The sequence below is a fragment of the Bemisia tabaci genome, chromosome 7 (genome assembly GCF_918797505.1).
Source record: "Bemisia tabaci chromosome 7, PGI_BMITA_v3".
Taxonomy (NCBI): Eukaryota; Metazoa; Arthropoda; class Insecta; order Hemiptera; family Aleyrodidae; genus Bemisia; species Bemisia tabaci.
This window is the reverse complement of record NC_092799.1, coordinates 13,137,988-13,163,782: the sequence shown is the minus strand read 5'-3', so window position 1 is coordinate 13,163,782 and position 25,795 is coordinate 13,137,988. Positions and strand designations below refer to the sequence as shown.

The 25,795-nt window shown below is 42.0% G+C and overlaps 1 protein-coding gene across 2 annotated transcripts in view; it reads left to right on the top strand.

Annotated features, from left to right (window-relative positions):
• The window catches only part of LOC109035334 (echinoderm microtubule-associated protein-like 2), a 152,413-nt gene that overhangs the window by 6,184 nt on the left and 120,434 nt on the right, over nt 1-25,795 (top strand). The window contains exon 2 of one of the 2 annotated variants that reach the window (XM_072302747.1): nt 19,536-19,837. The exons of the other annotated variant lie outside the window; for it this stretch is intronic. Within the exon in view, the coding sequence (XP_072158848.1) occupies nt 19,774-19,837 (64 nt within the window). The 5' untranslated portion in view covers nt 19,536-19,773. The remainder of the gene's footprint in view (nt 1-19,535; nt 19,838-25,795) is intronic. 2 annotated transcript variants of the gene reach the window in all.

The following is a 25,795-nucleotide window of genomic DNA, read 5'->3' as shown; positions in this document are numbered from 1 at the left end:
GTCTGGACTCCAGATCCAATGTGTTTTTTTTTCCAGTGCGTCTAACTAACGCGGTGAATGACGTCATACATCGTATTTTTTGAGGGGTAATATCTCTGTTGAAATTGGACGTAGAAACTCAGTGTTCGGATATTTCTCATTATTATTTGCTAATCCACCAGCTCAAACCATCGAAAGGCGATTTTTTGACTAATGTGCTGGTTACACGCTCAAATTTCCATCAATTTCCGATCAAATGGTGACTGGTGCGCACCATCTACCATCAAACTGCGTCCTGCAAAAATTTGATGGTAGATGATGGAACTGTGGGGCTCACCCTTCATCTGATTTCCACACAACCGTGCTTATTTCATGCTTATTTCAATCAAAACGCTGTTTTAATTAATTTTACTCATCAATCTAGATAACTCTCGACTGCCATCTTGGTCATCACTTTGATCGGAATTTGACGGAAATTTTAGCGTGTAACCAGGCCAAAACGCAACTGAGCCATTGCTCCGCGAAAAATGCCGAAAGCATCGGAGGAAGGAGAAGAAAGTTACTCTTGACATGGATAGCGGGAGGCCCGGAGTCATGCGCGCGGCGTCGCATGTCGTGCCTTGATGGGCATGCGACATATGGATCGTGGGCAATAACCAAACAATATGTATTAAAAAGGAAGATTGAGTCGGCTGTATAAGGCATGAAAGGAAGAAAAATGGTAAAAATATGGCGGGATCGCTTCGGCGGCGCTCCGACACGAGGGAGTCCGTGACACTGTTTCCGAAACCTCGGCGCTAACTCAACAGCGCGCCTTTGCCGGCTTGTAGACAGAAATCGAGGAATTTTTTTGCATACGGGCGTAAATTTGTCGCAAATGGAGAATCTGCATGTGTTGCCGCAATCAGACGCTGAATTTAGCACCTGAATGTGGAAGTCAACAGTCATCGCCCAACCGCTGAAATTTAGCAAATTCGAGTTATTTTCATCCAGATGTGTATCAAATCTACTCGAATAGCTCAGAAAAATTCAAAATTGGTCCGATGGTTGCTGAGAATCGTTGCTGAATTTTGCGCGGCACGCGCAAAATTCAGGCATCGGGCCGATGACGTCCACATTCAAGCCACATTCAGCTCCCACATTCAGCGTGTGATTGCGGTGTATGAGGAATTTGCGATTTGACTGTTGATTCTTATGTGAAAGTTCGCGAGAAACACGATGGTGCCACTGGTTTTCTCTGAAATCATCTCCCAAGCTCAAAAAAAGCTCTCAAAGTGAAACCAAAATGGAAGGGATATCCCACGCTATCCTGAGAGTCCACCTCTACATCAAGACAAACTCTCCATGCAAAGATAGGGAGCAAACACATTGACAGGGCTGCCACTTTATTTGGGGACTCCAAAACTGAAAACACGGCAACCCTGCTAATGTATTTGCTCCCTATCTTCGCATGGAGAGTTTGTCTTGATGTAGAGGTGTACTCCCAGGATAGCGTGGGATATCCCCTCCATTTTGGCCTCAACTTGAGAGCTTTTTTTGAGCTTGGGAGTTGATTTCAGAGAAAACCAGTGGTACCATCGTGTTTCTCGCGAACTTTTACATAAGAATCAACAGTCAAATCATAAATTCCTCACACATGCAACATCTCTATTTCAATATCCAGTCCGCACTTCCGCAGGGATCCAGAAACTTCCCATCCTTTCCGTTTTGAAAACCCGCTTTTTCGCGATCTTTTTCCAAGCGATGTGAAGCGAACACGCGACCTCTACTTTCATTAGAGTCGGCCTTCCCATTTTTGGACGCCAACGATCGGAAGAGGGGGGGGGGGGGTTCTACATTCCTCCTTTGCCTCCCTCAAGATTTGTTAGGGCCCACAAGGTATTTTGTCCTTTGTCTCTGTTCCTGGCTTTAAAAGTTCAGAAGTTCGGCACCAGTGGGTGAGTTCTGGCATCAGGCTGTATTGCGTTGACAATTATTCTGCAGTGATAAGGGCACAGAGCGCCGCGCGCTGCGGTACAGTGGGAAATGGCAGACGGCACAAACGCATGATAATGACGTATGATCCAGACTACTTTCGTCATTCTTATCATCGTCAATTTTTCTTTTTAAGATTTCTTGTCTTACTTACGTTATTATTCGATCAAGTGAAGTTCAGTGAAAGTTCTACTCGGATCGCATTCAGCTGAAGGAAACCAGCTCGATTAGATGCATCGTTGTGTTAAAAATCGTGCGTCTTTATCTTAGTTGAATCAATGCATGCTAAAAAGGCGTAAGTCCAAAAACTCATGAGCTTGATCCCTGAATTCCTTCGCGAACGAAAACGAAAGCCAGGGCTTATGAGTTTTTGGACTCGCGCCCCTTTAGCATGCATCGATTCAAATTTTAGAAAAACGTCTAGAATGGCAAATGTTTTTTTTATTTATCTTCGAAAATATTTGCTAATTTCGAAGTTCTATCAGTTCAGACCCTGTTTTTAGTGGCCCATTCTTGCCCAGTAGCCTGATCATTGAAACTATTTCGGCCCAACACGGGGTGTCTACAAGTCCGGAATTTCCAGAAAGTCCGGAAATAGTACTGATTTTTTAAGGGCGGTCCAGGGGTACCGAAAAGGTGCGGAAATTCCGCAAGAAGGTCTGAATTTTTTTTTCATTTTTTGTCATTTTGGTCGCAATTTGAGCGAGAAATGCAAATGTTTGAAATTTGTCGAATCTCGCTAATTGATGGTACTGAAAAAGTACTGCATTTCTCTGTTGAAGAGGTACTGAATTTCTCGGGTATGTGCTGAAAAAGTGCTGTAAAAGCACTCATTATCGGGCAGCCTGTTTTAGTAGACACCCTGCAACACAAGACAAGACACAACAATAAATCGCATCTCGATGTCTTATCGGGCCGCTTTAAGCGTTCAATAATCGGCCTGCAATCTAGCGTCACATCTTTTATATAGTGATCGTGGACGTTTACTTGAGGAAAATCGTGGTTCAGGTGCGTCGTAAACTGGAATTTTTGACCGAAGTCAAAACAGTCGCAACTTTCCATCACAACAATCTCGCCCCGTTCACAAGGCTGATTATGCGGAACGTCAACTGGTCCGGCGACGCGGCATGGAATCGGAACGTTGCTTTCTATTTTCGTTCCCGGAGGAAAGCCGACGCTGAAATCCCAGGAGCTTGAAAAACGCCCGAGTTTCTTGGACTCGACATTCTTGAATGAGCCGGCGAGTCGCGTAAACCAGAATCCTCCCCACCGTGCGTCATCCATCCGTCAATCCACTTGCCCGGTTTTTTACCATCTAAAGTCAGAAACTCAAACTCCCAGCGGTCAATCATCTCGTAATAAGCGACCTCACTCCTGCGTTGCCGATCAGTGGCGTGGCGTGCTTTGCGATATTTCGATTGATCTCCCATTCAAACCCATGAAAAAGGGTCGATGAACAGGATGTTTTCGAGGAATACCATAATAATCGATTCTTTACCCTATAGCTTCAAATGGGAAAATATCGATGATCATTTACGCCTCTCGACTATAGATCGCCACTGCCGATCAGTAGCGTGGCGTGCTTGGTGATATTTTGATTGATATCCTATTTAAACCTATGGAAAAGGATCGATAAACAGTGTGTTTTCGAGGAATACCCTAATAATCGATTCTTTACTATAGCTTCAAACGGGAAAATAACGATGATCGATCATTTACGCCTCTCGACTATAGATCGCCACTGCCGATCAGTAGCGTGGTGTGCTTTGCGATATTTCGATTGATCTCCCATTTAAATCCATGAAAAAGGATCGATAAACAGGGTGTGCTCGACGAACACCATACTAATCGATTCTGTACCATAGCTTCAAATGGGAAAATAATGATGATCGATCATTTACGCCTCGCCACTGCCGATCAGTCGCGTGGCGTCCTTTGCGATATTTCGATCGATCTCCCATTTAAAGCTATGAAGAAGGATCGATAAACAGGATGTTTTCGACGAACATCATAATACTCGATTCTTTACCGTAGCTTTAAATGGGAAAATATCGATGATCGATCATTTACGCCTCGCCACTGCCGATCAGTAGTGTGGCGTGTTTTGTCATATTTCGATCGATCTCCCACTTAAACCTATAGAAAAGTATCGATAAAGAGGGTGTTTTCGACGAACACCATCATAATCGATTCTTTAGTTTCAAATGGGAAAATATCGATGATTGATCATTCACGCCTCTAGCCGCTGTTGTCGATTGTTAGGAGTGAATGGATCAGTCGACAAAGTACGAAGTAAGCCCTCTGATACGTCGATGTCCTAACACTCCTAACTGCGAAATCACGTATCTCCGATGCGGTGTTTCAAATTTCTGCTCCTATTTGATTTTTGCTGAGAGAAACAAGCCAATTTTTCAGTTTGAAATTCTTACTTACAGAATATTAGTCCACCAGAGAAGAAAATCAAGCAAATTTTCAAAAAAATGTCTGTTGACTAATTTTTCAATGAAACGATGAACTGTGACAGGAAGTTTACAACGTCGCGACGGAGGCACGTGGTTTCGCACTTTGGACATTGACCTGTTCCTATTAGAGAATTTTACGAAGAACTCGATCTGTGCAACGGAAATTACTGAAATCAACTCCTAACCGCGATACTAGTGTTCTTAGTCTCTGTTGGTCATAGAAATTTTGAATTCCCCGCTCAGAAGAAAAACAATGGATTACTTGAATCAAATGCCGCTTTACAACGGCTTTGGCAGGGTTCCTAATCCAGAAATGTGCCTTCCTCGCCGTGTTAACAACGTGCTACAGCGGAGCCGGAGCACCGAAATCGAGATCAAATATCTTAGTTTGGAGGTCGTCTTCTTCCTCTACAAACGACTAGGGCATAGCTCTGTTTGTCAGGAGTTAGTATCAGTAATTTTTCCTACGCGAATCGTGCTCTACGTAAAATTTTGGTCAAGAAACATTTATCAGAATGCTTCAATTCGTACCTGATCTACTGGTTCAATTCAACACTGGGAGCAAGAGAAATAATTGTATTGCGAGCATCGTAATGCCATAAAGATGGCGTTCAAATTGCGGTCTACCGCACTATGAGTGATTATGATTTAATAAGGGCACTCGCTACTTTTTTGCTGGCAGAGGTGAGCGTAAGGGTCAAGGGAACATTGTGGTCTAGCATGAGCAATGTGGCGCCGGTGTTTTTAAAAGAAGGGAAGAGGATAGAATTTTTTTCAACCTGACTGAGAACATTTTTGTCAGATACCTTGGCTTCCCTCATGACGTCGTGCCGCAGCATGGATTTTAAATAGGGGAAAGCCCTAAACTCCAAGGTGTTATCAGTTTTTGATGATGGAAACCAAAACTTTTTAGCGCCGGTTGACTTTGAATTCCTATCCTCCAATCAAGAAGAAAAAAATGACCGTTAATAAATGGAGATGTTGCATGTGTGAGGAATTTGCAATTTGACTGATGATTCTTTTGTGAAAGTTTGCGAGAAACACGATGGTGCCACTGGTTTCCCCTGAAATCAACTTCCAAGCTTAAAAAAAGCTCTCAAGTTGAGGCCAAAATGGAGGGAATATACCACGCTATCCTGGGAGTCCACCTCTACATCAAGACAAACTCTCCATGCAAATACATTAGCAGGGTTGCCGCGTCTTCAGTTTTAGAGTCCCCAAATAAAGTGGCAGCCCTGTCAATGTATTTGCTCCCTGTCATTGCATAGAGAGTTTGTCTTGGTGTGGATGGGGACTCTCAGGATAGCGTGGGATATCCCCTCCATTTTGGCCTCAACTTGAGAGCTTTTTTTGAGCTTGGGAGTTGATTTCAGAGAAAACCAGTGGCACCATCGTGTTTCTCGCGATCTTTTACATATGAATCAACAGTCAAATCGCAAATTCCTCATACATGCAACACCTCCACTCTTATCCTCCAATCAAAAAGAAAAGAATGACCGTTGATAAATTGAAAATCAGCCCACGGGTACTCGGAGTGTTGTTCAAATTAATAAATTAACAAGATGACAAATCTTTGCAACAAGAGGTAACTGAACCGGGTCTAACAGCTACCTTTCCATGGAAGAACGCCGTGTGAACATTCGAGAGATGCCAAAATCTCCTTCGATGAAATGGTTATTTTTTAGGAAAGCTACGAATATTTTTTCTCGAATTTTTCAGGAACTTTAGATGGAATTGCGAACAAAATCATCTGAAAAATTGGAAGAAAAATATTCATAAGTTTACCAGGATATTCATATTTTATCAGAGGAAATTTGGCAATGCCTGAAGGTTCATACGACGTTTTTCCTCAGCACGGCAGAACAGACATCTCATAGTTTCTGTGTACGTCCTGGGGATCTGTTCATCCGTGCGTTTTTCCTTCCTGTCGCGGTTCGCGGAGTTCCGCGGGAAATTCGGATTGGATACTCATCTTCTATAATCAATTTATTACCTCACATTTCCGATACGAAAGTTATTCCATAATCGCTTATGGCAACCAGGCCGTTCGCCATGTCAGAACAAGCCTAGTATGGCAGGTTGTTTACTTGAGAAAATTCACTTCGAGTGTGATGGCTCGCAACCTCGCGGTGCACATAGTCTGCTCTGACCTCTCGTTTCGGAATCGGAATCTCGCTTAATTGCTTTGCCCCGACGTCCCGACGTGTATGTGCTTAAAATGTCTCTTGTTTGATATTTGGTCTCGTATAACCAACAATTTTATCCGTTGAAGAAAATTTAAGAGAGGTCAAAGGATCAGTTTTGTACAGAGATAAAATGTGCTCTCCATTATTTGGACGTATTTCTGTCAAATAGAACTGATGTGCATTATGACGTGAGCTCTGGTATGCATATATTCTCATGGGTCTCATGGCTCATGTCTTAATGCACATAGTTCCGTTTGACAGAAATACGTCCATTTGGATCGCATTTTGCAATACACTGAGAAAAAATCTCGGTGTATTTACTAAGAAAAGGGTAAAATTACCAAGAATTCAGGGTTCTATTTGATCCTAGTTTTTCTTGGTAAAATTACCATTTATGGAATTGGTATTTTTACCGAGAAATCTCGGTAAAATTATTGAACTTTCTCGGTAATTTTACTGGACCTTGGTAAAAACGCCAATATTTTTTATCGACTATGGTAGAATTACCGAGATAAAATAACAAAGTTACCGGGAATTGATTACCAATAAAAGTGGTATTCTTACCTGAAAAAACAGTAAAAATACCGGTTTTTAGGTAAGCTTACCAGTCTGTCTAGGTAAAATTACCAATGATTGGTAAAAAAAGTGAGATGGTAAAGGTACCAACGGACCTTGGTAAAAACGCCGAGAATTTTTTTTCAGTGTAGGAAACCACTATCCCTGGCTCTTCCATAAAAGCACCTTTCTGCATAGGGAAACCAATAGCATGTATGTTGTTTCTAAAATGAAGCAGAAATAGTGGTTCCTTATTGCAAAGTGTAGTCCATTTAGGGGAGTTACACATCTATTCAGTTTGAGGCTGAATCCGTCACCGAGCCGCCGCGACGGCTTCGTCACTAGCGCTTTATCATTCCCATATTCATTCTTATGGCCCGAGCACTAACTCTGCCACGCTAAGGAAGAACGCCGTATGAACATTCGGGAGTTGCTAAATTTACTTTGATGAAATGTTTATTTTTAAGGAAAATTATGAATATTTTTCCTTGAAATTTTCAGGAACTTTAGATCAAAGCACGAACAAAATTCTCCGAAAAATTGGAAGAAAAATATTCATAAGTTTACCAGAGAATTCGTGTTTTATCATATACATATTACAATTTGGCAACGCCTGAAGGTTCATACGGCGTTTTTCCTTAGCAGGGCAGAACTAGCACACCCCATCTTTCCCACCTGCATGCACATTGTTCTGTTTGATAGAAATACGTCCAAGAACATTTTACGTAGCTTCCAGGAAGCACCAGAGACAAGAGACCCTCCACTGGCTCCCTAGCGACAGGTAGAAGCTTTTACTTTCGGGGTTTCAACAATTCCTCATGGACAATTATTGGGAGCAACAGTCATCACCCTATTTTCGGCTGTTGACTTACCTACATGGTCGATGATGAGCTTCGGATGACGTCATGAGCCAAACAACTTTCCCAAACGTCGGCCATTTTCGGCTTGTTTGCAAAACGAAACTGCCAACACGTTGTTGAACATCAACCATGTAGGTCAGTCAACAGTAGAATGCTAAAGTCCCGAAAGTAAAAGCTTCCACCATGGCCAAGATACTAGTGGAGGGTCTCTTGTCTCTGGGAAGCACCCACGATCCGTCGTCATTTCGTCACCTTCCAGGCAAAGTATCACAAGCGCCATGCGACGTTTAAAAATTTTCGCCGCCTTTTTATTTTTTTACATAGAAATTATTGGTTGAATCTGTTCGAAAATTTCATTGAATTTTATGGGCAGCACAAAAAAAAATCAGTGAAATTTTCGGACAACTACAACCAACTATTTCTCTGTAAAAAAATAAAATAGCGGTGGAAACTTTTAAACGTCGCATGGCGCTTGTGATACTTTGCCTGGAAGGTGACGATTTTACCTACGGCTAACCTTACTTTGTGAGGTGTAACTCGTGGTCAGAGACAAGAGACCCTCCACTAGTATCTTGGCCATGGTGGAAGCTTTTACTTTCGGGACTTCAGCATTCTACTGTTGACTTACCTACATGGTTGATGTTCAACAACGTGTTGGCAGTTTCGTTTTGCAAACAAGCCGAAAATGGCCGACGTTTGGGAAAGTTGTTTGGCTCATGACGTCATCCGAAGCTCATCATCGACCATGTAGGTAAGTCAACAGTCAATAGGGTGATGACTGTTGCTCCCTAATAATTGTCCATGGGGAATTGTTGAAACCCCGAAAGTAAAAGCTTCCACCTGTCGCTAAGAGGCCAGTGGAGGGTCTCTTGTCTCTGGGTGTAACTCGTGGTGCCTTTCCTCCGGAATATTTTCTAGTTTGTCGAGGCTGGACACCGTGAAAAGCGCCCCGGCAATTTTCTCCGCGGAGGCGAGGGCGTGGATTGCTGTGTGCGTCACGTCCAGTCGTCACGCGGTATTGTTCGCTCTCGGCGGTTGCCGCTACGCATGCTGCCACATTCGCGAAATTTGCTCGTTGTCTCTTCAAACGGAACAATCCTAAAACTCAACTTGTTTGGATAATGAACACCCGGCGAACGGAGCGAACAGTCTTACCGGCACATTTATACGCGTAACACGGACTCATACTGACCGTACCGGTGTTCGAAACTCACCTTTGAGTTTTAGGACTTTCAGGAGCCATGTGGCGCACCAAGCTCGATTTTAGGGGCCATTAACGATTTTTTAGGGGACAGATTGGCTTTTTGCTTATATATCTCGGCGTAATTAGTGAAAAGTTAGACGCAATATGTTTTAGATACAGAGCTGGTAACTGTCACTGGGGAGAAATTTCGAAAAATCACCTAACAGAAAAATTAGGATTTTTTTTTTTTTTTTGGGGGGGGGAGGGATTTTTAGGGGCCACGTTTGCGCAGAGCCTGCATTTTCGAGGCGCCATGACCGATTTCTTGGGCGCATGACCGATCTCTTTCACCGTCTCCACGGGACGTGAGGTTCATACGGCCCTGCGACTAGTTTGCGGGGGAAGATAACTTAGTTAAAGTCGAGTATTTAACCAGGATTAAAATAATAATTGCACTCAATTGACAAGTAGACACATTATTTTAACTAAACAAACATGAACAATGGAGTAATCAACAAAATATCACACAATTCGTCTACACTTCTTCTTCCTCTCTCAGTGGGTCCTAGGGTACAAGAACCATACTTGGTACTGGGAAAAATATCGATTAACTCAATATTTTCCCCAACTTCGGAAGTGGGATTTTTCCCTGGGACCAATCCCGTGAAACGTCCCGTGGAGACAAGGCCCTAGATGCGGGTGAGTCTTGAGCGGACGTTGATTTTGAGGACCGTTCCCGACCGGAGTCCAGGATCCAGGACTCGGGAGTGCTACGGGCTCGGTCCTTGACATCTGTTGGCACGACGACGTTGCGTCGACGGCGCGGCCGGCGTCGTCGTCCCCTGCTCAACCTTGACGGTTCCCGCGGTCCCGCTCCCACCCCCTCCCGCCGACCCGTGACTTACCGTCTCACCTCTTTCCGCGACCTCAGACAACAGACGGGACGCAGAGGTCGTCCGCAAGCCGCGCCGCGTAGCCAGGAAGATGAGCATCGCAGGTGCAAGCGCGAAAAGAATAGAGCCAACAGTCCAAATACAGTCACCGGAGACCTATTCCGCCGTGCCAAGGAAGAACGTCGTGTGAGCCTCCAGATGACGTCGTATGGACTGCATTTTGCAATTTGGAACTATAAATTCTGGCCCGGTTAAAAAACAACGTATGTGCCATTAGTTTCCCTATGCACATAAGTGTTTTTTCAGATGAGCCAGAATTTATAGTTTCAAATTGCAAAATGCAGTCCAAATACAGTCATCGGAGACGTATTCCGCCGTGCCAAGGAAGAACGCCGTGTGAGCCTCCAGATGACGTCATATGTTCTCCAATGAAAAACGAATTTCATGGGGAAATGGATCACTAGACAACAGGGTGTCTACAAAGTCTGGAGTTTTCGGAAAGTACGGAAATAGTACTGACTTTTCAAGGGCGGTCCGGAAGTACTGAAAAAGTGCGGAAATTTTGCAAGAAAGTCCGGAATTTTCTTCATTTTTGTCGCAATTTAAGCGGGAAATTCAATTTTTTGAAATTTTTCGAATTTCGTCAGTTGAAGGTATTGAAAAAGTACTGAATTCTTCTGTTAAGGAGGTACTAAATTTCTTGGTAATGTACTGAAACAGTACTGTAAAAGTACTGATTTCTGGCCAGTCTGTTTTAGTAGACACCCTGGAAAAGGTACTAAATTAAGCATTCTGATACATGTTACTTCGGCAAAATTTCACCTAAAACACAATTCGCGCAACGAAAATTACTGAAATTAACTCCTAACCAAGATATTCATTGTTTCTTGACGCGTGAATTCAAACCTCCCGCTCATGAAAACTCAGTGGCCTGCGTGAGTCAAATCGCACACTGAGCGTTACCGTGGCAGTCTCTGCAATACGAAAATATAGAAGCCTCAATCATGACGCTTTGGCTTAGCTACAGCAAATTGTTTACACTTTGAACGATAAAAGTTGGGAGAGGAACAGTGCTCGATTGAGAAGCCTTCGAAAACCGTTGTGAGGCGCTATTTGACTCACGTAGAGTATTGAGTTTCTTGTGACCGGGCAATTCGAATTTCCTATAATAAATGTAAAATTGAAACGTTAATATCTTAATTAGGCATTGATTTCATTAAAATAAGAACAAAACTTAAACATGTACGCAGGCTGTCCCAAAAAAACCGAGACTGGTGCTTTAACTTTTGAATTCAGGCAGATAGAGAGTTGATCTTGGTTGCGTTGAAAAGAACGACCCATTTTCTATTGAATTTCACCAAGTTCATTCTAATAGTGCAAAATTTGCGAAGTTTTTTTTTTTATTATTTTTTCAAACCTTCACAATTTTGCGAATCTTAAAGTTAATGAAGCGAACTTAGTGGCATTCAATAGAAAATTCTTTTCAACGTAACCAAGATAAACCCTCTAGCTGCCTTAGTTTCAAAGTTACAGTATTAGTCTCAGTTCTTTCGGGACAGCCTTTACAATGATTACATAGTTTTAATAAAGAAGTGTCTCGGGGAATAAAAAGAGTGTGGCTACTCCGGGCGAAAAGGAATGCACAGTACATTAGCTTCAAGACAAACAAGTACGTCAGTAAGTCACTGTACCCTCCCCTTCCCCGGCTGGATTTATATCAATAAAATTAACTGCACTTTGTTCAGGTGAATTTTCGTGCTTGGAGTGTTTCATTAGCCATGTCCGGTGCACGCTGCATTGAATCTAACACCGTCATAAATATTCTCAAGTGCAGCACTGCTGTTCATATCGCGGCTTTGTTTTTGAAAGAGCGCAAGTCAAGTTTCAAAGCAACCCAGGGCCCGAGTCGATATACGTTCCTGGGAAGGCGGAGCCACGAGTTCGGTCATGTTATTTTGTCGGAATTGAAACGATGTCTTAGGGGATGACACGGGAAGGCAGGGGGTGAATCAGGGTACGAGTGGCTTGTTGCTGTGCTAAGTTAAAATCCCGTATCGGTATTCGGTTGCTGTCAAATTTCCCTCAATAAACTACGTATTTTCGGAACAAGGTATGAATATTTCTCTTTGAAATTTTCTGACCATCTAGATCATACACATTATGAATAAAATTCCATGAAAAAAGTAGTTATTGTGTAATTCCGACCGCAGAGCCTAATTACACTTCCTCGTAGTAAAAATTTCATTCGAGTTTTTACTTAGAAACTATTGGGAGTTTCTGACTGAAGTTATCACTGATTTCGCCTCTGATTGTATGCAAAAATCTGAATTTTTTTTCGGGACAGAAATTTTCCTGTCATATTCTTGTAAAATAATTGAAATGAACTAGCCTTGTTTCGACCTATTGTACTACATGTCCCTGCAATCTGACGCTTCAACCCTGGAACACTGTGTAACAAAATCTGGAGAAAATCAGGTTTTTATGAGTAGAAACTTGGAGGCGTTTGAAGATTCATAAGTCATTTTTCTTCATAGTTCATATCCCGCATGAACCTCGAGGAAATCCGGTTATTATCTGTAGAAATATGGGAAGTTCGAGATGTTTTACGAAATTTTTCCTCAGCTAACATCCTGTATAAAACATGTAGAAAATCTCGTTTTCACTTGCATAAATTTTGAATCCATTTGTCGTTTTTTCTCAATAAACACCTTCCTAGTACAAAATCTCGCAATAACCAGGTTTTCATCAGTAGAACTTCGGAAATTTTGAAGGTTTATACGACGTCCCTCCTCTAGGGTGTCTACGAATCCGGAATTCCCGGAAATAGTACTGATTTTTTAATGGCGGGCCGGAAGTATTGAAAAAGTGCTTAAATTCCGTAGGAAAGTCCGGAATTTTTTTCATTTTTTTCATTTTTTTCATTTTTTGTCATTTTTGTCTCAATTTGAGCTAGAAGTTCAAATTGAAAATTTTCGAATTTCTTTAATTGGAAGCACTGAAAAAGTACGGAATTTTTTTGTTGAGAAGGTATTGGATTTCTTGAGAATGTACTGGAAAAGTACTGTAAGAGTACTGATTTTTGGCCATGGTGTCTGGTTTTTTAAAAACCGGAATTCATCAGGGAATGAAAATTTACCGGGAAAATCAGGGAAAATTCAGGGAATCTGTTCCAGAAACCGGGAATCTCTTTCATTGACAAGATAATATCAACATCAGGAACATTTTTTAAATTAAAATGTTGAATGTACACCAAAGAAAATGGCCGTAAGAATAATTAAAATCGATATTCATATCGGAAACTCTGGAAAATTATATTCTTTTCCCCAAGAAAATCCCGGAAAAGTAGGAGAAAACTTCGGTTTCTCATCAGGGAATGAGCTCCTGAAAATCAGGGAAAATCAGGGAAAAATCAGGGAATGAGCTTTGCCAAGAAAAGTAGACACCATGTTTTTGGCCGGCCTGTTTTAGTAGACACCCTGTCCTCAGCAAACACCTTGTACAAAAGTTCAAGGAATCCGGTTTTTATGAGTAGAAATTTGAAAGCACTCGAAGGCTCATACGACGTTCTTCCCGAGGGCGGGAGGATTGAGGCCAGGACGGGGTCCCCTCGCCAGGGAGAGGGGTGCGTGATTTAAATGCTTCGACGAAAGATGGGGCGCGCGCGAGCCGGGGGGGGGGGGGGGGGGCGAACGCGGATAGGACGCCAAGGTCCATGTTCGAAATGTTAATTACTCACATTAACCATTTCGCATGGGACACGCGCTCCCAACGATGGCGCGAGTCGCTATTTCATAGAGCCGTCGCGCGGGTCGACTCGCGAATAGCTATTATTGTCGACCGCGTGGAGTTCGTCGGGTGTAGCGATTCTCGCTCGCGAAAAATATCTCGGCGAACTCAGGTACTACTACATCAGGGGGCTGTGCGCTAAAATCTGCCGGAGACTTTAACGAGAGTGTAGAAAAATGGCCAATGGACCGAAAAATGTATTGGCGAACCCAGGTACTACTACATCAGGGCTAAGCGGTAAAATCTGCCGGAGACTTTAACGAGAGTATAGAAAAATGGCCAATCGACCGAAAAATGTCTTGGCGAACCCAGGTACTACTACATCAAGGCTAAGCGGTAAAATCTGCCGGAGACTTTAACGAGAGTATAGAAAAGTGGCCGACACTGGAAAAAAAACACATTGGATCTTGAGTCCAGACTCTTAAAAACATCGACAAGAAAAAATACTCTTTTGATTCAATCAGATTTAAGCTTAAATCAAGAACCAAGCCTCTTAATTTAAGCGGATTTCCTTTTGATTTAAGCTTAAATCTGATTGAATCAAGAGTCCTTTTTCTTGTCAATGTTTTCAAGAGTCTGGACTCTGGATCCAATATGTTTTTTTTTTTCCAGTGAATGGACTGCTAGACAAGGTACGAATTTAGGCATTCTGATATCACCGAAAAAAATAGTTGTTGCTGAAGACAGTACCTTCTGTTCACAGGGCTCCTGCAGTTTCTTTGTTACACGTACAGAATTTTGCTGTTGTGAGAACAGAACTTCGACCGTGGGAACAGAGTATACTTTGTCCTCACAACGAAAGCTTTTGTGACTGTTACAAAAGAAGTGCAGGAGCCCTGTGAACAGGACTATTTTTTTCAGTGACATGTTTCCTAACTAGAATTTCTCTTTGAACACGATTCTTGTATCGAAAATTCCTGATAATTACACCTAGCTAAGAAATTTACGCTTTTATTTTACATTGGTTACGGGAATTTTTAATTACCCGGTCACCAGAAACTCAATTCTCTACGCGAGTCAAATCGCACCTCACAACAGTTTTGACCGGCTTCTCAATAGAAAATTCTTCCTTTCCCACCCTTTGTCGTTCAAAGTTTAAACAATATGCCTTAGCTGAGCGAAAGCGTCAATATTGAAGTTGCCAGATTCTCATATCGCGGTATTTGTCACGGTAAAGTTCAGTATGCGATTTGACTCACGTAGACGATTGTGTTTCCATGAGCATGAGGTTTGAATTCACGAGTCAAGAAACACAAATATCTTACAATTAGTTAAAAGTTAATTTTAGTTATCTAATTGCTCCCTATGTTTCATTTTGTTAGTTCCAGGAAACGAAATGAGGTAATGCCTTGAGACCTCTTATGATTTTTCCCTCAATTATCAAAAATAATCGGGAAAAATACCAGAAGAAAGAAAATAAAAGAGAGGAAATTAGGCAACGTCCAACGTCGTTTGGCTGATTTTGGTGAAATTTGTCTATTAATTGCATTTATTGCATTTGAGTTCCGAACGACGTCAAATTCGACGTAATAGCTCCCAAAAAAATCAGTTCTCAAGCTCTCGTGTCGTAAGATTTTAACGTCATCGCTTACTCGGGCTCTATTTACTGTTTATACAAGTCCGCGCAGCCGCCTCCTGCTCTGCCGCTTAGCAAACACGCCGTCTGAGCCTTCAGACGTTGCCATATTTCCCCTAATGAAAACTGAATGCAATGGGAAAATCATGAATATTTTCCCTCCAATTTTTCAGACAATTTTCCCCGGACTTCAATCCGAAGTATCCGAAAAATTTCAAGGGAAAATCTGCATAACTTCCCTCAAAAATAAATATTTTGTCTGGGGAAATTTGGCAACATTTGAACACTGATACGGCGTTCTTCCTTAGCTCTACAGTGCTTACCCTTTACTTGTTTAACGGACTTAACGGGGCTTCGGTCGCGTCGCCGCGTGCTTTCCGCTGAAATTCCACAATTCCGTCTCTAGGTGCCGTCCAAAGCTCGTCGGTTTTGCAGCGCAGCCCAGCCATGTCGCTTCGGACGAGATTAAGAGAAAATGATGGAGGAAGAGGAGAAATTATTTTAATTTCCATGATAGCTTATCGTGCTGACTGCGTTAATGGCGAACCCCAACTCCCGCTGCCTAATTGTCTGCGGATCTACGCTGTCGTGCTAAGGAAAAACGTCGTATGAACATTCGAGAGTTGCCAAATTTCCCTCGATATTGTGTTCATTTGCTCAAGAAAGCTGTAAATATATTTCCTTGACATTTTTGGGAACTTCAGATAAAATCGCGAAAAAATTATCTGAAAAATTGGAGGGAAAATATTTACAAATTTTCCCGAAAATTCGTGATTTACTAAAAGCAATTTGGCAGCGCCTGAAGGTTCATACGCCGTTCTGCTTTAGCAAGGCAGTACGATCCACCTTTTTTTTCTGTTTCCTCGCGTCTCCTCCGTTGTCATTATGAACGTATTAATGCTGAAAGAACTTATGTTCATAGGTTTTGTGCGCAACATAGTTTCTTTTAGCATAAATCCGTACTTATAATTCTTTTGCATGCGGTAGAACGGTGATGTCGCCCCGATCCCATCGACCGAGTGACGGATCCGAACCAGTAGCAAATATTTTTTCTTCTTTTTTTTCTCTCGAGGGTTTTTAATTCATTTACTTCATGTTGGATTTAATCAGGTGTGGAGTGTGAACCTTAACCCGGTGTAATTAGTGAGTTACTCAATATTTTTCCAAAATTCGCAAGTGAGATCTTTCACTGGGGTCCTGTGAAGACAAGGTTATACACGCTGTAATAGCTGATTATTGAAATTGATAGACAAAGTGATCGATATAAAAGGCAGAGGCATAGTAGAGCGATCCTATCGGTGGTAACGGGTGGTTGCAATAGGTAAGTAATAGACTAACTGACAGCAACTGACAAGAGACTCCACAGGTAGTTCACAATTTTCCCCCTTCGTATTTAAGTGCCACCTAGAGTACCTTTATAGACAGAGTATGGCCATTTCTGTTCCAGTTTTTCATTGGTCGCGAGCGATGGCTGAATACGATGCTCTCAGGGCCGTAAATAAACAAACAAGATGGCCGTTATCAGCAAGCAAGATTGAGGTTATGCACATCTTACATCCTCCTGTGATAAAGGTGAAAGGCAATTTAACAATGTTTTCATGTGTTTTTCGTGTGCTATTCGTAGATATGCTAGTTTAAATTGTTACTTCCGCATAATTGAAATTATTGTCAAATTTAGCTTCTCATCGATGTACGGTGAGCGCATCTGTTACGGTGAGGCCTGCCGCATCTTGTTTGTTTATTTACGGCCCTAAGAGCATCATGAAGCCTAAAAACTCGTTGACCAATCAAAAAGCGGAACAGTTTTCCTGTAGTAAAAAGATACGAATGGCCATACTCTGTCTATAAAGGTACTCTAGTGCCACCCGTTTCAACAAATGGGATAGCTCCACACTCCCTATTTCTTCTTTGTCTATAGCTCTGTCTATCAATTTCAAAAATCAGCCCGCTGGAGTAAAATACACTCCGAATCTGACTTGGCTGAGGTAGGATTGCGCGAATGCACCTTTTTTTTACCTTTTTGGAGATGCACAGGATTGCGCGAATTTGTCTGGTACGGATAACTCACATGTTTGCGCGAATATTCAATATTCAACGAAGAAGCACTAATCAGGTTATTTTCTATTAATGTAATTAAAAAATTATTAAATATCATCCGATTTCCTGAATCATTACAATGAGGATACATATTTCCCCTTAGATTGTGGTAAAAACTGGAGTCGACAGTCAAGAATGATGACACGCAGTCCTACAACACTCATACAGTCTTGTCGGCGCTAATATGCATTCCGCCAACTGACGCGACTGCACTGCGTTTGGTGCAATGCAAGAAGTATTCATGCAGTCATGTAGGCGCTTATATGGGCTTGACACCGACCGGACTGTTTGGCGCAATGCGTGAAGTATTCCTACAGGCTTGCAGGCGCTAATATACGTTTAACACCAGCCGCACTGTGTTCGGCGCGATAATTCGTACTCGCGTTAGAATAATCGCGGCATCGAATAGTGGAGCTCAAAAGGCCCATGTTGTGTTTCGACGCCGTATGAGTATTCCCGCACCTTGCCTCGTCACCTCCGATTAAAATTTTTTTCCGAGAAAAGTTGGGTTAAGAAAGTTTTTACCCACGACCAGTATTCAATAATTTCACTTCATTCATCATCAGAACGTAAGACACCGATGACTTGTCAACAAACTAAACTAGCGTTAACATAAAAATGCGTGTATTTTCCAACTGTGTTCTGTTTTGCCAAACTTCTACCTTAAATTAACTTCATTTCAAATTCGCGCATTCCTGTACTGCCGTGCCGTGGAGAAACGCCGTGTGAACCTTCAGGCGTTGACGAATTCCCTTTGATAAAACACAATTTCCCTGGTAAATTTATGAATATTTCCTTTCCGATTTTTCAGATAATTTTGTTCGCAATTTCACCTATTAAGATTCTGAAAGTTTAAAGGAAAAATATTCATAATTTTCCTCGAAAATAGACATTTTATCTAAGGAGATTTGGCAACTCTCGAATGTTCGTACGGCGTTTTCCCGTAGGACGCTAGTGTAGCAGATGTTGAGGTTTCTATTGGCGCAATGGCCCACTAGACAAGGTACGAATTTAAGCAATCTGATACATGTTTCTCAACCAAAATTTCACGTAGAACACGATTCACACCACGAAAACTACTGAAACCAACTCCTAACAAAAATATTAACGTTTTTGTTTCACATTGGTTACGAGGAATTCGAACTGTCCGCTCACAAGAAACTCGAAGCTCTACGTGAGTCAAATCGCGCACTACGACGGTTTCACCAAGCTTCTCAATCGAGCTATGTTCATTTCCCACCATGTGGTGTTCGAACTATAAGCAATTTGCTATACCTGAGCCAAAGCGTCAAGACTGAGATTGCCAGATTATACCGCAGAGACTGTCTTGATAACGTTCAGCGCGCGATGTGAATCACGTAGAACATTGAGTTTTCATGAGCGGGTGGTTTGAATTCACGCATCAAGAATCATTAAACGGACGTATTTCTATCAAACGGACCTAAGCGCCATAGGGTGAGGAAGGTAGAGGGGGGCTTGGATTGGCGGCGGAATCGGGCGTCCTATATTCGCAATGCTTTTCTATGGCGCTTAGGTCCGTTTGATAGAACGTGCTATCCGAGATTCTAAATTCCTCAGAAGGAACTCAAATTGGCGCTTAGTTCCGTTTGATAGAAATACGTCCAAATATCTTCGTAAGGAGTTAATCGCGGTAATTATTGTTGTGCACATCGTGTTATACGTGAAATTTTAGTTACGAAGCATGTATCAGAATGCTGAAATTCGTACCTTGTCTAGTGGTCCATTCTTGTGCATTTTTCGCGCAATCCTTGTGCGTTTTGCGCGCAATCCTTGTGCGTTTTTCGCGCAATTCTTGTGCGTTTTTCGCGCAATCCTCATATATCTTCTTAGACCTTACGCTTAATCCTGGATTACCGTCCAACCGTGTGGTCGATGAGGATGATGAGGGGCTCCGTCGGAGCTTTGCATCACAGATTGTGGGTGGGAGTGTGGATGTGCTGAAACCGGGATTTGATTTGTGCAGGTGGGAGGAGTCTGCGGCGGCGGCATTGTGAGGCGAGTGAAAGCTGCGCGGTGCGGTTGTGCGGAGCGGGCGGTGCGGGTGTCCGGCTGTGCCGCGGCCCGGGATGCTGACGTTTCCCCGCTGGGCCGCTGCCGCGTGAGGAAGAGGAACCGAACCGGAGGAGCGCGACCGGTCGAAGCGAGGGTGGGACCCGGACCCGGGACTTCCGAGTCGTAGACCAGGACCCTCGCCCGTCACCATGCGCATGAACGGCGGTCTCCCCCGTCACGACGAGCCTCCGAACGCTCCGCATGTTCCACGTGGTAAGTGAGCTCTGCTTTTTTACAAAACATAGACATTGATTAAAAAATCGAGCCGCAAGCCAAAATAAACTAGAGTCCCTTATATACTGAGAGTCAAGACTAGAGTCCCTTTATACTAGTCTACACTGAGAGTCAAGACAACACCCCCTCATGGAGTCTTAAACGGGAATAAAGATTACAGAAATTGAACGTCTTTTGTAATCTTTGATCGGTCCATTCTCAAATTCCTTTCTTCGTTCCTTTTCTCATTCCGTTTGTTCCTTGCCGAACCCGTAATTCCCTGGTCCACTCCAGATTATAATCTTTGCAATCGGTGAAAATGTAATCTTTATTCCCGTTTGTGACACTGTGGAGGCCTAAAATACGGGAACCAATCAGAAATGGATTCACATTGTCTTGACTCTCAGTATAAAGGGACTCTAAAAAAATCGAGCTGCAAGCCAAAATGAACAGGCTCAACACGGCTCATAAGTTTGAAATAATACGCGTTGATTTTGGCTTGTAGCTCGATTTTTCAATCAATTACTATGTTTTATACAGCTTTGTCAGCCTTTGGCAATACAATGCTTTGGTGTGGTTCGAATTTCCGCTTGCATGATGCGCGAGCAGGGTTGCAATTTTTCGTGAAAAATAAAATCTTAAAATTTCATGTGGAATATTTCATGGAATTTCTGAAAAATATGAGAAATATTTTTCGAAATTAAATGCAAACTTAAATAAAAAGCGACTGGTTTTTGCGTTTTGGTGTTGTGTGCCTGAAAAAACGTGAAGGCTCAGAAATCTCAAAATGTATCTTGATCAGGGGATAAATCCGTATAATTTACTTTTTTTGTGTCATGATTTTTTTCCGGTTCTGTCCCTCATTTTTCCGATTTGTGCGTTTTTTAACACGCATCAAAACATGCCTCGATAAACGCGGAATCGCCCCTCAGACGCGTGCATGAATGAAAGTGGAAGAGAAAGGGAAAATCGAACTCGCTCGAAACTGGCATTGCCCAATTCTGACGTACTGAGAAAGAACGCCGTATCGACATTCAAACGTTGCCAAATTTCCCTCGTTGAAAAAGTTATTTTTGAGAAAAGCAATGAATATTTTACCATCAAATGTTTAGATACTTTACAGTAACGTGCGAATACAATTATTTGATAAAATAGAAGAATAATATTCACAAACCCAGAAAATTGGTATTTTGTCAACGGAAATTTGGCAGCGTCTGAAGGCTCTTATGGCGTTATTCCGTATTGCAGCACGATACGCATTTAGTATTCATTGTCGTAATAGTGAATAGTCCATGCGCACATCAAACCAGGAACAGAGAAACGTGAGTTGGTGGCCCGAGTTTTGATGCCGAGCACAAGTATTGAATTTTCGCTATTTTGGCGTCTAGCAATTGGATAATATTACTGCCGGGCTAAGGAAAAACGCCATATGAACACTCGAGAGTTGCCAAGTTTCCTTCCCTAAAACGTTTATTTTTTCGGAAAGCTCTGAATAATTTTCCTTGATATTTTCAGGACCTTATGTGAAATTGCCAACAAAATTGTCTAAAAAAAGTGGAAGAAAAATGTTAATAAATGTTTTCGTGAATTTGTAATTTACTAAAAGAAATTTTGCAACGCCTGAAGGTTTATACGGCGTTTTGCCAGACAGTATAGTACCAGTAACCTTTTAAGAAGAGAGTCAGAGCTCCTCAAGTTTTTATGTCATAAACCGTCAGGAACACTGCGACTTTTTCCCGAATAATCCATCAACTCATTACTATCATCAGGGCCGGATTTAGGGGGTTGCCACATGAGCCGCGGCCCATGGCGGCAAATTTAGGGGCGGCAAATTTTGCAATTTTTTAAATGTAGCTATATAGAAAAATCGTATTCAGAAAAAAATTACAAACGAAAAAAGGTGACAAAATCTCTCATTTATTGAGAGTATATCTCTAATTTTGCCGTCTTTCTGTCGTGATACAATAGACAGCATCTTTAATGAGTCGAGTTAAGACCAAGAGAGAAACCGAACACGGAATTTGGCATAGAATGGCGCGGCGCAGAGAGCAATGATGAATAGAACTTGAGATGAAAAGGAGAAACCCTCGGCGCGGCGGTCGACATGTAACACATATTAGCGCCTACAAAACTGCATGAATACTTCACGCATTGCGTCAAAGACAGTGCGCTCGCTGCGGTCAGCAGCGCGCGGTCGGCGTGAAACGCATAGCGCCTACAGGACTGCATGAATACTTCACGCATTGCGCCAAAACACAGTGCGGTCTGCGCGGCGCGGCGGCGAAAGTTAAAATTTTATGAAACCACATTTATGTGTGTTCTTTTATAATATTTTCGTTCATTTTATTCAAATGGAAGGCCTTGTCCACACAGAGATAGGTTTACGAAACTTAACTTTCGCGCCAAGTTCCGTGAACTTTTACCAGTAGTGTTGACAGGGCTTTCGCAAAAAATGCGTCCAACACGAGGAAACGCGTCTAATACACCCCTCCCCCTCCGACACGTTCTTTGATAGTTTTCATTGATGTTTCAAAACGAATGAGAAGGGGGCGGCAAAATGCAGGCGGTCCATAGGCGGCAAGTAAGTAAATCCGGCCTTGACTATCATCATCACCTATTTCAGGTATTTCGGAGGGAAAGCCTCTCTGATATTTCTTCTGATCGTAGGCTAAAATCAGTACAGTCTTGGCCGGATATTCTGTCGTGCTAAGGAAAAACGCCGTATGAAACTTCAGGCGTTGCTTTTCTTCCGATAAAACGAAAATTTCCTGGTGAACTTATGAATATTTTTCTCCCAATTTTTGTTTGCAATTTCACCTAAAGCTCCTGAAAATTTCAAAGAAAAATATTCATAACTTCCCTGGAAACTAAACATTTTACCGACAGAAATTTGGCAACTCCCGAATGTTCATACGGCGTTCTTCCTTAACACGGCAGTAATAGCACAGTCATTTTTCTGTGAATAAATCCATTTTTTTGTCGATTAACTGAGATGAAGATACGTTTTTTCGTTTGGAAAACGATGAACGACTTGTTTTATCCTCTGTGTAAGGAATTTATAATTTGGAATCTACCAAAGAACTTTCATTTATCGACTAATTTAGAGAAAGCATGGATTTCTAGGGAAGTTCCGCTCACATTTCGATCAAGTGTCTTACACGTTAGGGTCAAACTAATCCAGTTTTATTCAGTGTTTAAAATTTTTAGGAATACGGATCGCCGATTATGACATAATTTAACGGTTTTTTGAGCTTTGTTGACCATGAATCACTGTCCGTTTTAATGATGTCATTCATACACACATGCCAGTTCATCACGACACCTGTTCTCAAATTAGGGCTAAAATAATCCATGGCCATGCTTTTGAAATTATTCATGCCATGTTTGATGGGTTCTAATAAAATGGAGAGAAAATTATCACTCTGCACTCTTTCATTTTGCCAAGGCTATGAAATAACAGTTCCTCCATATGAAATTGGATTCTGCCGAAATCATCATGGTCGAGTTAATAAAAAATATCCCGTGGATCATTCCGTCCTTATTTTGCCTTCTTCCTTTACCTCATTCCCTTTTCAATGATTTCATAATGATTATTGACATTAATACCTCGCGCTAATGTGGAAGTTCTGAACACGCGTTAGGTGTACGGTAACACATTTTTACTGATGGCAATTACATTTTCGTATCTCAAGCAATTTTATAAATTGAAAAAATAGACAAATCTCGACCTTTCAAAAAAGGAAGACGCCTTCGTATGATCGGGTGTCTTGCACGTCCTCTTCCAAAACTTTGACTTTCATTTGATGCTTAAATGAGATCTGAAGGCTAGCCGCAGCTCAACCCTGCACAAAATATTTCGTGAACTGTATAAAAAGGCAATTAGAATCCGTCAAAATCATGCCGTTGGGCAAAGTTTTTAATTTTTCAGACTCGTGAGGTCGTGAACTTTCGACTTCACCGTCAGCCGCCTCTCTCTTTCATACACCGCGCAGGAAAAGTAATTTTTTCTCCAGAGATTTGAGCGCCCAAAATTCGAACTCCCCTTCCCTTCCCCTCTCGCCTACTCCAGGTTATTCAAAAAATCAACTCGCAGACGAACTCATTTATGGTGACTCACACAAATCCAAACAGATCCGTGCGCCTGCTAAGCGATTATTCGTGTTCTCACTTTCGCAGCAGATTTTTTATTTTCCGTGGCGTGCATCACCGACTGGGAATAATCTCTCGACGCAAAGAATCCTTCGTCGTGATTTCTGTTCTCATTAGATCCTTTTAAGGAGCTGAGTGAAAGGATTGCTGTATTCCCGAATAAGTTCGCCCGATTATAGGAATAGCCATTTTTCTCTTTATCCGTGGAGGGACTCTTAGACAAAATGATTAAGGAAACGTGTACGAATTTTTTTCACCATAAAAAGAGAGGACCGATGAAAATGTGTATCGACAGTGTAAGTCGACAATCACATAACACGTTCGCGGTGTCTGAAAATCTCAGCCTCTATGTTATTTTTTAAAGGAGAACAAATTGACATCATTCCATGAAGTTTTTGCAGAATTTTCGTTCGCACAGAGAAGAAAAATCACGGCAGTTTCAAAGAATTGCCGTCGAGTAGTTTCTCGTTTAAAAAATAAAGTATGACAAAAGTCTGCGACGTCGCAAACAGAGTTCTGTAATTGCCAATTTACACCGTCGATATATCCTTAATTCACATGAACAAATTGTTTATAAAACGCTCTCTGGCACTTTGCGACACTTATAACCTCTCTTCTCCCAATGCTGAACTTTCTTTATGAGCCTCTCCTCCGTCTATCTGTTGACGCATGTTCATGTAGCCAAAGCGAGCCATGCGAGTAAGCGAGTTCATGTCACCAAGTGAGCTGCGATCAGCGTAGTTATGTCCTCTTACTAAGTGTCATTATCACCTGACTCTTTTTTTTTTTTTTTTTTTTTTTTTTTTAGACCTTTGGTTTGTCGTCCGCGCCTCCTTGTTCAGGAATTGGCGGTCGACTCTATTTTATGATCGTTAATACCTCAGACCTGCTTATTTCTAGTCAGAAATCCCGGCTTACCTCCGCCAAATCCGTCTCAGATGTCTTGGTCATGTTTTTGATAGCTTTTCTAAGTACCTAACCTCACATTCTTTAACTAAAATTCCTCTCATCCTGGCAAGCGCCATCAGGTGTTGCTAAAATCGCGCAACTTTCTCTCTCGTCTATCGGGAATCCTGTCACCTAAGAATAACATTTCCTTTGTTGAAATTAAGGCCATGGTTTAGAGGAAATTTTCAAAATAAGGTTCTTTTAAAGCAAGAAACACTTGGCCTTTTAGCTACATCTAATGGTGCCTTTCAGGTATCGAATTTCCACGCCTTATTCATATTTACCTTATAGTTCTCTGACCTCTCGGAAATGCTGTTCGCATCCTACGGATCCACGATGTGACGCCGAATCAAAAACGTCAAAGTGGTTCGCTATTCTGCCGTGCTAAGGAAAAACGCCGTATGAACATTCTAGAGTTGCCAAATTTCCTTCAATCAAATGTTTGTTTTTGAAGTTGATGAATATTTGTCTTTGAAATTTTCAGGGACTTTCGGTGAAATTGCGAACAAAATTATCTGAAAAATTGGAAGGAAAATATTCATAAGTTTTCCAGGAAATTCGTGTTTTATCGAAGGAAACTTGGCAACGCCTAAAGGTTTATACGGCGTTTTTCCTTGGCACGGCAGTCTTCCTCTCTCGTTTCTCACGTATCTCTAATTGAATCTACTCCATCCCCACCCGCACACCGTCCGGCCAGCAGGATCACTAAAGTTTGGCTTGAGCTATCGATCAAATGACAGTGCAAGGCGTTTAAGACTCGTACATCATCGCAGATGAGTCTTTTTTGTCGTCAGTGCCGCACAGCGGGCCGATTATTGAAACTTATAGACAAAGCTATAGACAAAGACGACAAAAGGGATC